General features: G+C 51.6%; 1 protein-coding gene across 15 annotated transcripts in view; it reads right to left on the bottom strand.

Moving 5' to 3' along the window:
• ATXN7L1 (ataxin 7 like 1) overlaps positions 1 to 12,312 on the bottom strand; it is a 260,052-nt gene that overhangs the window by 3,668 nt on the left and 244,072 nt on the right. For 12 of the 15 annotated variants that reach the window (XM_031454699.2, XM_064487683.1, XM_010984823.3 and 9 more), the window contains 4 exons: positions 9,150 to 9,271; positions 7,435 to 7,740; positions 3,944 to 4,892; positions 912 to 986 (listed from right to left, as the gene is read on the bottom strand). In XM_031454699.2, coding sequence (XP_031310559.2) covers positions 912 to 986; positions 3,944 to 4,892; positions 7,435 to 7,740; positions 9,150 to 9,271 — 1,452 coding nt within the window. The remainder of the gene's footprint in view (positions 1 to 911; positions 987 to 3,943; positions 4,893 to 7,434; positions 7,741 to 9,149; positions 9,272 to 12,312) is intronic. The other 3 variants (XM_010984824.3, XM_010984828.3, XM_064487684.1) reach the window with 1 other exon arrangement.

A 12,312-nucleotide genomic window follows, 5' to 3' on the forward strand; every position in this document is an offset into this window, starting at 1 on the left:
CTAGCACAGAGGATGGGCTGCAGGTGCTCAGGCCCAAACCAGCCACAAGGACTCAAATGAAGACACACTCCCTGACAAGCTGTCTCCTATAACCTTCACCCCAACTCCACCCAAAATTTGTGGAGAAACTTCAAAGGCCAAAGTGCAGACACACTGCAACTGGGTATCTACGAAACCTATGGCACTTCTAAGATAACATCACAGCCACGCATGCAGGTTTTCCAACCACGCAGAACGCGCACAATCCCGCCCCACCCCACCCTCCCTGGCCTCCCCGGGGCGTGCACGCAGTCCACTGAACAAAACCATTTCTACACTGACGACTCTCACACCTCAGGTTTAGGAAAACTCCAAAATCCACTCTGAATAGTCCCGCCATGAAACCACATCCTGAGTGGCAGCTACAGCTCACCAGAGGCCTTGAGAAAGCGCTGACTGATACTGGCCGTGAGCAAGGCCCCTTCGTCAACAGCATCTTAATTTTCACAATAACCTGAGGAGGTAGGCAACAATTTTGCCATTTAACAGACAGAGAAACCGAGACTCAGAGAATCTGCCTACTATCATACAGCTGCTAACAGTAACAGCAACAGCTAATACGTGTGTTCACTATGTCTGAGGCATTATGGAAAGGCTTTATGTGACTAAATTAAATTAATCCTCACAAAAGCCACATGAGGGAGGGGCCACGATGATCCCCATCTTACAGGTGAGGAAACTAAAGCACAGAGAAGTTCAGTAACTTGCCCAGGGGCACACAGCTAATTACAACAAGACCGAGCTTCGCACGCCGGGTAGCCATTGTCTTAACTGGACACGAGATGTGAACCAGGTTCTGACCAGCCCCCACCCCGCGGCATTCTTCCCGCCCTGCTGACGACCCTAGGGCCCTCTGCCCCCCAGGAACTTACCTGTCGGCTGTGTCCGGGGCTGGATATGCTTGAAGGACTGGATTGTGACAAAGCTAGGCTGCTGTTTTTCCCAACCTGAAAGACACCAGCGAAGTCCTCCTCAGACGCAGGCGCCAGCTGCGGAGAGACCCGCCGCCACCACGTGACGTAGCGTGACGCCAGCGGAGGAGCCTGCGCAGTAGGGCGCGCGCGCTCCTCCCGCTGCCCGGGACTCGGGACTCGTGTTTCCATCTTAAATGGCAGAGGAAGTGAGTGCGGGAACTTAATGATGCCCTTCTCATCCCAGAGGCAAAGCGGAATGGAGGGAAACTCATTTTTTTTTTTTGCAGAGGAATTAGGTTTACCTATTTACTTATTATTTTAATGGAGGTACTGGTGAGGACCTCGTGCATGCTAGCCATGCACTCCACCACTGAGCTATACCCTCCCCAGGAGGAAAGCTCTTAATTCCGCTTCCCAGACTGCAAGTTTCAGGGAGGAGGACTAAGCATCAGACTCACTCCTGGGAGCATTGAACTCAGCTTTTTCACCTGTGAGCGCAATACCAGACCCATCTTGTCTCCAGCCCAGACTCCTTTGGACCAGCTGGGAATGAATGTCTGTGTCTTTTTCTGAGTTAGTTTTCCCGTAATACTTCTTAAGAAAAAAAGCAAGATGGCATTGGACGTCCCCTTCCAGCGGGAGGTGGAGCGGGGTCTTTCCTAGGAGGGCTGCCCTGGGGGCATGTGGGTGTGACGATCAGGCTCCTCCCCTTTCTCTGTGATTTACCTGGGCACTTAGTGGGCTGGGTCCTCAGGGGAGCACGGTACCCCAAGGCAGCTCCAATAAAGAGCTCGTTTTCTACCTTAATTCTAACTCGTCTTTGCAGAAAGACATCTGCCCAACAGTCGCAGTCTTTTTTTTTGTATGATTAAATATCTCCGTGGCAAATTCTGGCCTTACACCTACCAGACACAATTAAATAGATCCCCAGCTGGTCCCCAAAGCACATGTTTACCTGGAATTTCTCAACTTCACTCACGCCATGCCTCCTCCAGTCTCCTAACAGAAGCAACACAGATTCCAAAGGCTGTTCCCCAACACCTGGAGATCACCAGTGGTGACCCTGGAAAAGCCTTTTTGTAATAGCCTGGTGACAAGCATCCAGATATACCTGCATTAAAGAACCAATACTGCCTAGACCCAAGGTAGCTGTTAAATCCATCAGCTTTTTGGATTTCCCTCCTGACGAGCACTCTCTGATGGAAGCTTGTCTGGTCCTTTCACCACTGGTTTTGATGAATTCATGTTTACTAAACATTTCATATAGTCCTGCAGACCAAAGACTCAACAGAGCCACATTTACTCAATACAGAGGCACTTGATTAATACAGAGGCATAGAGGTTAAAAGCCCAGACTCCAGAGCCAAACTGCCTGGGTGTAAATCCCACCCCTATTATTTACTTTCTGTGTGACTGTGGGCACATTTCTTAACCTTCCTGTACCTCGGTTTACTCATCTGTAAAATGGGGGTAATAACAGGTGAATATACCTAAAGTGCTTGAAATAGAAACCATCCCATAAGAATGTGTTAGCTGCTAGAAATTCATCCAACATGGGTGACACTATAGCCTTGCTGCTTAGGGCTTGCCTGTTAGAAATGCAGACTCTCAGGATCCACCCTAGCCCTGCTATCCTGGAATCTGCATTTTACCAAGACCCCTCCCCACTGCAAGGGATTCATGTGCACATTCAAGTTTACGAACCCCTGGCTCTGGCCTCTATCCTGAGACCTGGAGGTGACATGAACCCAAGGTTTAGTCTCAGGTGGGGCCCTGTGGGTGCTGGCCCCCTCCCCTGAACCCCTGGAACTAGGGAATCTGCAGCTATGTCTGAGTGTCTGGGCTCTGATGAGAGGACCTATGTCCCCCACAACCCATACCTGGACCTCAGGTTGCAGCTTGTCTGGCCCCTGAGATCCAAACTTGCTTTTTCTGTACTTGAATCCCCCTCAAGATGTTCTCTTCGTGAGGTTAACAAGTCTCATATAAAGATGACGCAAAACAGGAAAACAGCTTTTTAACCACTGCCTCTCATCTCTCCAAAGTCCTCATCCCCAGAGGGGCCTAGGCTTCGGGACAGGCCCACTTAAGTCTGTGGCTGTGGACCTGGGGCTGGTGTTACAGTCTGTGCACGCTATCCCGGCTGGTCCCCCCTAGTCCCCGCTGGACTTGAACCCCGGGCCAGCCCCTCCCCCTTCTGCTTGCTCCTCTACCAAATGGCACCAGAGTCAGCTGGGGGGTTTCCTAAGTGGCTTTTCCAGCCCAAGGTGAAGACTAGACTTGAGGGTGAGAACAGAGCTCAAGGGAGAGAAACACATGTTCTCCTTGGACTAGGTCACATTCCCCCATCTCCCCTCACAATATTCCCTCCTCTTTGTACAGTGGCCTTGAACATTTCTGCATCAGTTGGTGTGAGCTGCAGGGTCCCTTTAGGAAGGAAAGTTATGTTAGGAGAAGGGAGCCTGGTAAAGCGAGAACAGCAGTCACCTGGGAGCTGGAAGCACGAGCTCCCACCCCCTAGGTGGGACCCAGGTCATCATGTAACCGGCCTGGGTCTCTCGTTCTTCCTAAGGGGCTGCCAAGAGATCAGATAAAACTGCCCGGCAACAGACATCTTCAATGAAATCCTCCTCAGAACTCCAGATTCACAATAGGGCGGGGCAGGAAACTCAGAATCTGTGCCTCAGTTTCCTCATCTGTAAGGTGGTGATTACAGCACTCACTGCACTGGGTTGTTGTGAGGATTAAAAGAGGTTATACTTGTTTGGGACTTGGAACAGCACCTAGCATGTAGTGGGCACCGTAGAAAGTGTTTGTTAAATAAACTACTCTCAGAGCAGAGGGTGGAACTGCCCACAGGGCAGCAAGGACCGGACTCAGGCTTGCGTTACCTGTCTGGGCCACCTGGCTAAGCAGGGTTGCTCCCCAGCTCCCCCGGCCCCTCTCCCCAGGGCGGTGCTGGGAGGCTCCTGGAAGGACGGGTCCCTTACCTGCCGAGAGGAGGTGCTGTTAACGGGATCAGGCACCGGTGCCAGAAGGCTGGGCGGGTTCTTTCTGTGAACGCTATTCATTCCAGGCATTTTAGTGATTTTACAGGCTTTGCTACTAGAACTTGAGTTCTTACGCTTTTTTCCTTCTGATTTGTCAAAAGAGAGGGGCAGAGAAGACACGGCATTGTGTGAGGCCAGAGAGAGGTCCCCTGCAAGGGAGGGCACAGAGAGGGGACAGGAGTCACTGCTGCCGCCCACCGAGCCCACGTGTCTCACTAGGTCCGCGGGGCCGCTGGGCAGCGAGGTCCGTCCTGAAGGCTCCAGTTTGGCACTGAGTGGGCTCACCCCATTGTTTGAGTTGTGCATGGACAGACTGTTATAGGGAGCGGCCGCCTGATAGGAGTTCAAAGCGGAACTGGCATTCAAAACACAGTTCTTTTTGTGGGGCCCTGACAATGGGGACGAGAAGGATGTCTGCAGGGATAATGAGGAGGAGGAGGAGGAGGAGGAGGAAGTCGAAGACTGCGGCTTCCTCTTTTTGTTACTTGGAGACTCGTCGCTACGGGCGGACAGGTCTTTGACTTTTGAGGATTTGCTGGTTTTGGTTTTGGATGGCTTGTGGGATGGGGAAGGTATGACAGCTGGTATCGGGGACACGGCAGATGGGGCCTTGAAGGTTGAGTCCATGATGCTGAGGGTTGCGGCCACATGAGGGAAAGCTGTGGTGTGTGACATGAGGGCGCTCGGGTCCGGCGATGTCACAAAAGCTGCATTTGAGAGCATGGCTGATGTCATTATGTAAGAAGAGGTGAGTCTCGAGCTGATGGGAGCTGAAGGAAGATACACAGCACTGGGGTTGCTGAAAGGCTGTAAAACGGATGCTGGAACAGGGGTGGTGATGTGGGCTGCTGGCGAGGGCATGGGGCTATCTGCCGCAGGTGGGATCTTCCTAAACATGAGAGAAGAGTGAAAGAGAAACAGTGAGAAATAGGCTTGGCATTGCTCCAGAAGCTCGATTAAGTGTGAGCATCAGGGCTACAGAGAAAACCCTGGTGGAACCAGACTATGGAAAATGAAGCCTTGACGGATGGCAAAATCTGAATTATGGCCCTCCCCTATGGTCCCCCCACATTGCAACATCCAGCAACCTAGTTTTCATCACTTTCAGGTTTTCACATCCTTTTCTCCATGCTTTGCTACTGGATAATGGCTGATTTGGGTTCATGAATCAAAGGCGAATGTTATTTAGAATATAAATTTCCCCAACCATATTCCTCTCCATTTTTTCCCCGCTGGCAGTGATGAAGGTGGTTTTTAATGAGGAGTGGTCATTTCACACTTAGGTCCTGGCTTGAAGTAAGAAGTGCGAGGACGGGGCTTTGCCACCTGCACACGTGGGCCAGAGCATCCCCCTGCACCCCTGCAGCTCTGCCCACTGCCTCTCAGGGCCTCCCAGCCCCTCCGGTCCCCTACCTCCCCACCCTGCTCTTGGCTGGAAGCACTCTGGGAAACACCTGTCTCCTCACAGGCCAGCGTCCTCCTGCCGTCTGCAGCCTCTGATTACCCTGCAGGGGGGCACGTCCACGTCAGCTCAAGCTGCTGGCCCTGTTTTCTCCTCTTCGCCTCACCCTGCCTCAGCTCTCACTCAGGAGCTATGACTGGGGCGTGTCTGCCCTCCAATAGGTCTTCCTGGCCCTTGTTTAGGAAGGGGGAAGAGAACGGGGACCCTGGTGGATCCAGAGAAGGGATCAGGAATTTCTAGTTTGTTCTGGAGATAAATGCAGGAGAACATACAGATGGGGCGGGGTCTTCCTGAAAGTTGGGGGTAGGGGAGAGTTGGGAACAAACTCTCCGTCTTCTACACTGTGGAGCCAAGGTGAGCACCAGGTGGCAGGTAACTCTCGGGGCCTCCTGGCAAGTTCTGTCTTTTGACTTGGTTGGCAGCAGCTTCTACTTCCAAACCATGACCTGGGTCCACGTTGCTGCTACTCTGGGGACCGGGAGGAGCATGGGGGCCTCGGGGGCCACCATCTATCCCTGACTTTTTAGGAAAGGATGCTGACTTCAGGAACCAGGTGAGTATTTTCAAACTGGCTCTTTCTTGTTTTTCACCTTGTTCCCCTCCCCGCTGCCCCTGGAAATCATTTTCAGTATAGCTGGACCTCCCCAGAAATTAGGAACCAGCTCTGCTTCTTGGAAAGCAGTGCTAAAGGGGTGCAGGTGTGAGAGGGGCCCTCCCACAGTCCCTTCTCCCCTTGGAGGCCCCCTCCTGGCTGCAGTGCGGCGTCAGGCCAAGGGGCCTGGGACCCTGCACAGAGGCCCTGCTGAGGAGGAAGTGGCTCTCCTGGAGCTGCTCTCTCTGAGGATTCAGTTTTCTGCCTGCAATTTGGTGGAGCCTATGGCTTCCATCCTTAGGGTGGACTTCAGAGCAATCCTTGAACATATAAGCGTAGGGTCCTTGAAAACATCAGACTGTGGAGATCACATACTAGAGAAAAATATTGCCGAACCCAGCGTGGCTGTGATGGTGTTTGAAAATCTATTTTGTCTCAAGCCTAAAGAAAGTAAAAGATCCTGTCAACACTAAACAAGTGCTTCATTAGTACCTGTTGCAATGAATGATGAGTAGATGAATGGATGGATGGATGGGTGGTAGATGGGTGAGCAGGTGATTTCTCAGCAGCCACGTAACTATGCATGCCGGGCCAGGACTCCCATAAATCAGACCGGGAAGGTCTACCCACGCCCTTGGAACTGTCTGGCACTGCACAACCCCTTCCTAATAGCCCCAGGGCCCATTTGTCAGAGCCCGCAGCCGCAGCACACCACAGTGTCTCTGCTGTCGGGTGCCTCCCGCGGTTCTAACAGGCATCCCACTCCATCTGGCCTTGACTCAAGCTTCTTCGTACCAGCTGAAGTACAGAGAAAAATCCATGTGGGCAGAGGGTTGGCAGTTACTTGTAATAAAAAGTTACTGACAAATACCGGGTAGCTCATTTGCAGAGGACCCCAATCGATGACCATAACTGGGGTCTACTCTGAGCATCCCGATTTGTCGTTTTCCCATTAAATAGTATGAATTCAGGCTTCAGCATGTGCTGACTGGCAGAGCTGGAGTTCCCAGGCTTCCCTGGCTGAACCTCAGCACTGGGATGGGTGCTGTTTTTCTGCATACTTTCTACCTCTTTCCTTCCTCTCCCTGCTCATCTTAAGTGGACAGCAGGGGCAGGAGGGGACATGGGGCAGGGGAGAGGCAGGGCAAGGGGCGTGTGGCAGCTCACTGTCCCCGGGAACCCCTCCCCCAATGCTAGATAGTTAATGTGCTTTTCTAGGTGCCAAATAGCAGTGGATTTCAGCTTGGCGGGCTGTACCCTGGCTTAAGCTCTGCACACTGGCCTAGGGAAGTCCCATCCAAAAGCCCACAGATGCGAATAAATTACTGACAGCGCCCCTCCTCCCCTGCCAGCTGGCATGGAGATCCAGATGCTGACCTGGCTGAAAGAGAATACTGTGCTGGCGTCTCCTGATGCAGAGTTAAATGCTTGTTAAAGAAAAAAGAGTCTTGGCCGTTCCTTTTCTTCCTAATGTCTTCCACGCCCCCATCGGCTGCCATCCCTCCAGGTTCGGGCCCGTCGGGGCCTGGGGTTTGGGCAGCGAGGTTGAGAGGGTAGCGGGGTGCTACGCTCTCCAGTGTTGACACCCAGGCAGCCCCAATGTTGCTCAGTGACAGCAGATTGGTTAGGCAAGTCCTGAAAAGGGGGGAGGGACCTGATGCCCTGTGGCTCGGGTTTCTGTTCCTGGGGAGGAAAGGAATATGGAGCTTGAGCTGACAGGACACCAGGCAGCGAAAGACAGATCAACACATTCCTTCCACGTGTCCGGGATTTACACTTCCACAACACAGGAGAGCAAAAAAGGGCTGTGGGGACCACCGGGCTGGCTGCCATGCTGGGGACACACGCGCAGAAGGCTCAACCATAGAGTAACCGAGAGCCCAGCAACCCCGCAGGCAGTGCCAACTTGCGGCTGTTTAGAAGGGACACAGGTCGATGTCAGGGGGGCTTTTAGACACATTGGGCAGTCACTTAGGTGAGAAGAAACGATAAGCTTCTCTTGTGGCCCTTTCCTACTTCACAGGAAGTGTCAACATGTGATCCTGTCTACTCTGAGAGCCTGCAGGCGCAGTGGGGCTTACTTCTCTTGGAAGTTCTGGAAGCTCCTTGGGCATCGTGGTGAACAGGGGCTGAGGTGCCATCACTGCCTGGGAGAGGGCAGGTTTTGAATTCCGTCCCCATCCTACTTCCTGCGCTTCACAGGGCAGGGGGAGGGGTACAGCACTGGCTTTCCTGGACCTTCCAGGACTAGAGCTGAGGAATCCATGGTTCTGTGAAAGATGCCATCTTCAGAGCTCACCTTTGTGGGAGTGGGGGCTGGGGACAGCCGGGGGGCTGGCCTGGCACTACCAAGTGGCCGGAATGGCAGTTCCTTGCATGCTGTGGTTTGAGAGGGTCTAGCCTGTCATTGTGCACAAGAGCATCTCCCCAAGACAAGAAGGCTGATTCTTCCCTTTTTATGAATCTATTAAAATGTAAATACATCGGGAGGTGTGGGAGAATAAAAGGACCTTAGAGAAATGGGACATAAGCTGAGATTGGGGTAGAGAGACGTACAGGTAGAGGTGAGAGGAGCGTCCTAGGGAGGTGGGAAGGGCCAAAGACAAGCTTAACCAACTTCGCAGCGTGGCCCAGGATCTGCCCTGTTGGCCGCTGTTATGTTCTTTTATCATGGGACATTAAACAATGACAAATTGGTCCAGAACCATGATGAAATTTTTAGTATTGACATCGTAGCATTAACATTACAAACAGAGGCATTTTTCTTAATATCCTTAAATGTTCTTAGTCACAGCAAAAAGGCCCTTGAACACTGTTCAATAAACAAGGTCTTGCCTAACACGTTTTCATTTTGTTTAGATTGCCAACTCATAAATGGTCGTGAAAGAAGACAAAGCTTAGCACATACAGCCCCTGAAAAACTATAGGCAAGTCATGATGAGGGGCTGACATTGAAAAATCAATCAGGAACCCTGACTTCAGCATCATTTCATTCTATGGAAAGCCAGTTGGTGACATTCACTTAGCAAGCTGGGATTCAGACACTTGTGGGGCAACTCTGATCTTACACTGCACGAAAGCCGCTCACTTACTTCCACATCTGTGAATTCAAGTGTTTTTCTACCATGGAGTTTAGTGCGAATCGAAAACGGTCCCATCTTCTGTCGAACACATAGTACCCTCGTCCCATGAGCCGACTCCCGAATGAGCAAAACTGTGAAGAAAAAAAAAATTTAATTCTGATTACAGGTTAATAAGCTAATATACACAATACAGAGAAAAATAACATTTGCATAAAAACACACAGGGGCACTATTTTCCTCAAGATAAAGAGAAGCCAACAGTGCTGAAACCAAAAATATTTCTGTGGTGCTTAGATCGCCTCGATTTTTTGCAGAACCTCACAGGATGACTCAATGATAGTGCCGTTCAGTCTTCTGTGGCAACAAGGGCTACCTTCTCCACACCTGGGATTGACCCAGCATTTTAGGTTGGGGGAAAAAAAAACAACAGCCTGTCCCATCAGCCGTCTTCTCAAGGAAGCCAGTGGGTCCCTGCTTCTCCTCACAGTGATGGAAGCTGCTGGTTCTGATGTTCTTTTGCCAACTGGTCATACCTTTTCTATCTGTTGTCAACAGAGCCACTTCACGTCCAGCTCAGCTAAACTCCTTCCTTTCCTGGTGCGAACCTCACCTCCCACTCCTATCAGCACGTGCAGGCAGGGCTTCCCCCGGAGCACGTCACTGCCTCCCAGCTTATGCTCATTCTGTTCCCTCTGCCTGCCATCCCCTTTCCTCTTCTCTGGGCCAGTTCCAATGCTCCCCTCCCTCAGGGCCCTAATCAAGACTTTATCTGACTCACCGAGCCACTCTGAACCCCCACCAACACCTATACACACTCCATGATGTTTCACCTGGGAATTACCATGTGGCTGTTTTACGTCATACAGGATGCCTCTGTGCCCAACTGGATTATAAATGCACAGGGCCAGGGACCCCACTTTCTTCTTCTTCCTCAGTCTGAGGATAGACGGGATTTAGGCTAAAGGATAGATGACACAGATAAGGTCCTACAAAGTGTTTAAAGCAAACTATCACATTTAAAACACAAGGCTGAAATACAAGCAGTCAGATGTTTAATCAACATCATTGATGATGCTGTTAGGACAACCAGAAGGCCAGCAGACAGAAATGCAAGCAGTGGCCTCCACGAAGGTGACATTTGGCTGGTCAGAGCTCAGACGAGTCTGCAAATGACTCTATAACTCAAATGCAGCTTCTCCCCCGCCCCCAGGACTCCCCCAGCAGCTCCCTGGCCTCCATCCCAGACACAGTGCTGGGCTGGCACCCGTTCCACGAGCCCTTCCTGGAACAGGCCTTTGGAACAGTTCTTAGGAGGAAATGCAAGAACTTCCCTTTGTTTTGTTTCTGCTTATGTTTAGGGGGGAGGGGGGCTTGCGTTAAAATCTTGCCACCCACCAAATCTGGTATTCCTGCTGAAAAAACTCTTTTCCACACTTTGACATTAAGTGCTTCCTGGCCAAGCAAGAAAACATACAAAGGGAGTCCTCGCACACGGAGGCTGGTCCCCAGCAGCATGTGGGAGCCGGTCCAGGTCCAGACATATTTTCTTCCTTCATCTCCTTGCTAAAGACACCCTGAACAAGCGTTCATTACAAAAATGATTTAATGGATCAATTGGCCATGAGAGAAAGGGCAAAGTAGAGAAACAAATCCATGGCCTTTCCGTTTAAATCAGCAAAACATTAAGGGCACACAAACCTGCTGGGCCCAGAGCTGACCTCATCCACTGTGCCTGGCAGCTTGTCATCTGGACAAAGATCCTGACGTGCTGCAGAGTCTGGCAGAGCCCGGACTCACTTCCAGACTTGGAAGCTGGAGGCCCCTGACTGTCTGTGCTACCTGTGTCTCTAATTCAATACGGGAGCCAGGCGAAACGCCCTGAGAGGCTCCAGACCTTGGTCGCAGAATATGCCCCACGCTGGGCGGTAGAGGCCTGTGCTGAACACCTGGCAGACCCAACTGGTTGCCAGTCTCATCAACTGTCGTCTCCGCTCTCCCCGCCCCTTCCTTGCTAACAGAACCACACTCTTAGTAATACCCGACATGGAGCAGTGAGCAGGGAAGGTGTGTCTCTTCCCAGAACCTTGGGATGAATCACGGCTGGTTTCATCCTGTGTTACTACGGTCCCATCCTTCTCTGCCACTGATTGGGCATGTGACCTTCTTCTGGCAGATGTGAGGAGGAAGATTTTCTTCCTTAAGAAATGACATAAGATAGCAGCTTAGAAGAAGACTCCCTTTCTGTTTGTCCCTTTTTACCCTTTGTAGAATACCACTGGGTGACGATGTGATATTGGAGCTGTAGCTGATGCTTCAAGATCATGCGTGAAACGTAAAGAGGATTGCAGAGATGACGCTTGCTCAGGACTAGGGCGTCGTGGAGATGCCGAACCAAGCCTGGAGCCACTTACCTCTAGACTTCTTGTGATGTGAGGCCAGTCAGTGACCGAAGTGCATACACTTGTATGAGCTGAGTTTTCTATTACTGGCAGTCAAAGACAACCCTGATTGTCCCTATCTCTGTCCTGGCCAAGAGGCAGAGGCTCAGGCTGTTGGGAAAGCCCAGGTCACCATCCTCCCCAGAAATCGGAAGTGAATCTGGCCTTTATTCATCACACTGACAGAAGGGAAGAGGGACTCCCTCTATCTTGATGCAGGATTGATTTCACCTACAGAGTCCATGAGACCTAGGGGTAGTCAGAGCTCATCTCGCAGAGCTCAAGCCGGGAGCAGAGCAAGCCGGCCGTGGGGGCCCACGTTACAGGCCTCCCCGAATTCGGCTCTGTGCTGGCGGCACCAGGCAGTCTTCTCTTACGTGCCCGTAGGGAAAACACAAACAAGCCTCCAGCTCATGGCCCTTTATACTTCCCACCTCAGTTCCAATGGCCTTGGCCTTCTGAATTGTTAAAGTGGACTGGGGAGAAACTGAGCTGACCTTTTCGTTAATCAGCAATCATGCTGACGTGAACTCCTTCCTCCCTTCCTACACGCGCGCGCGCGCACACACACACACACACACACACACACACTGGGTTCTGGTGCCATATGGTCACACCTCCTGGTAACAGTATAACTCAGAACCAACAGGGAGAAAACCGGCCAGGGCTGGCCGCTGGCACACTGCTCAGACAGACGGTTTCCAAGGCAAGTGGGCTAGACAAACTCTGGAAAT

This window comes from Camelus dromedarius, chromosome 7 (assembly GCF_036321535.1).
Source record: "Camelus dromedarius isolate mCamDro1 chromosome 7, mCamDro1.pat, whole genome shotgun sequence".
NCBI lineage: Eukaryota > Metazoa > Chordata > Mammalia > Artiodactyla > Camelidae > Camelus > Camelus dromedarius.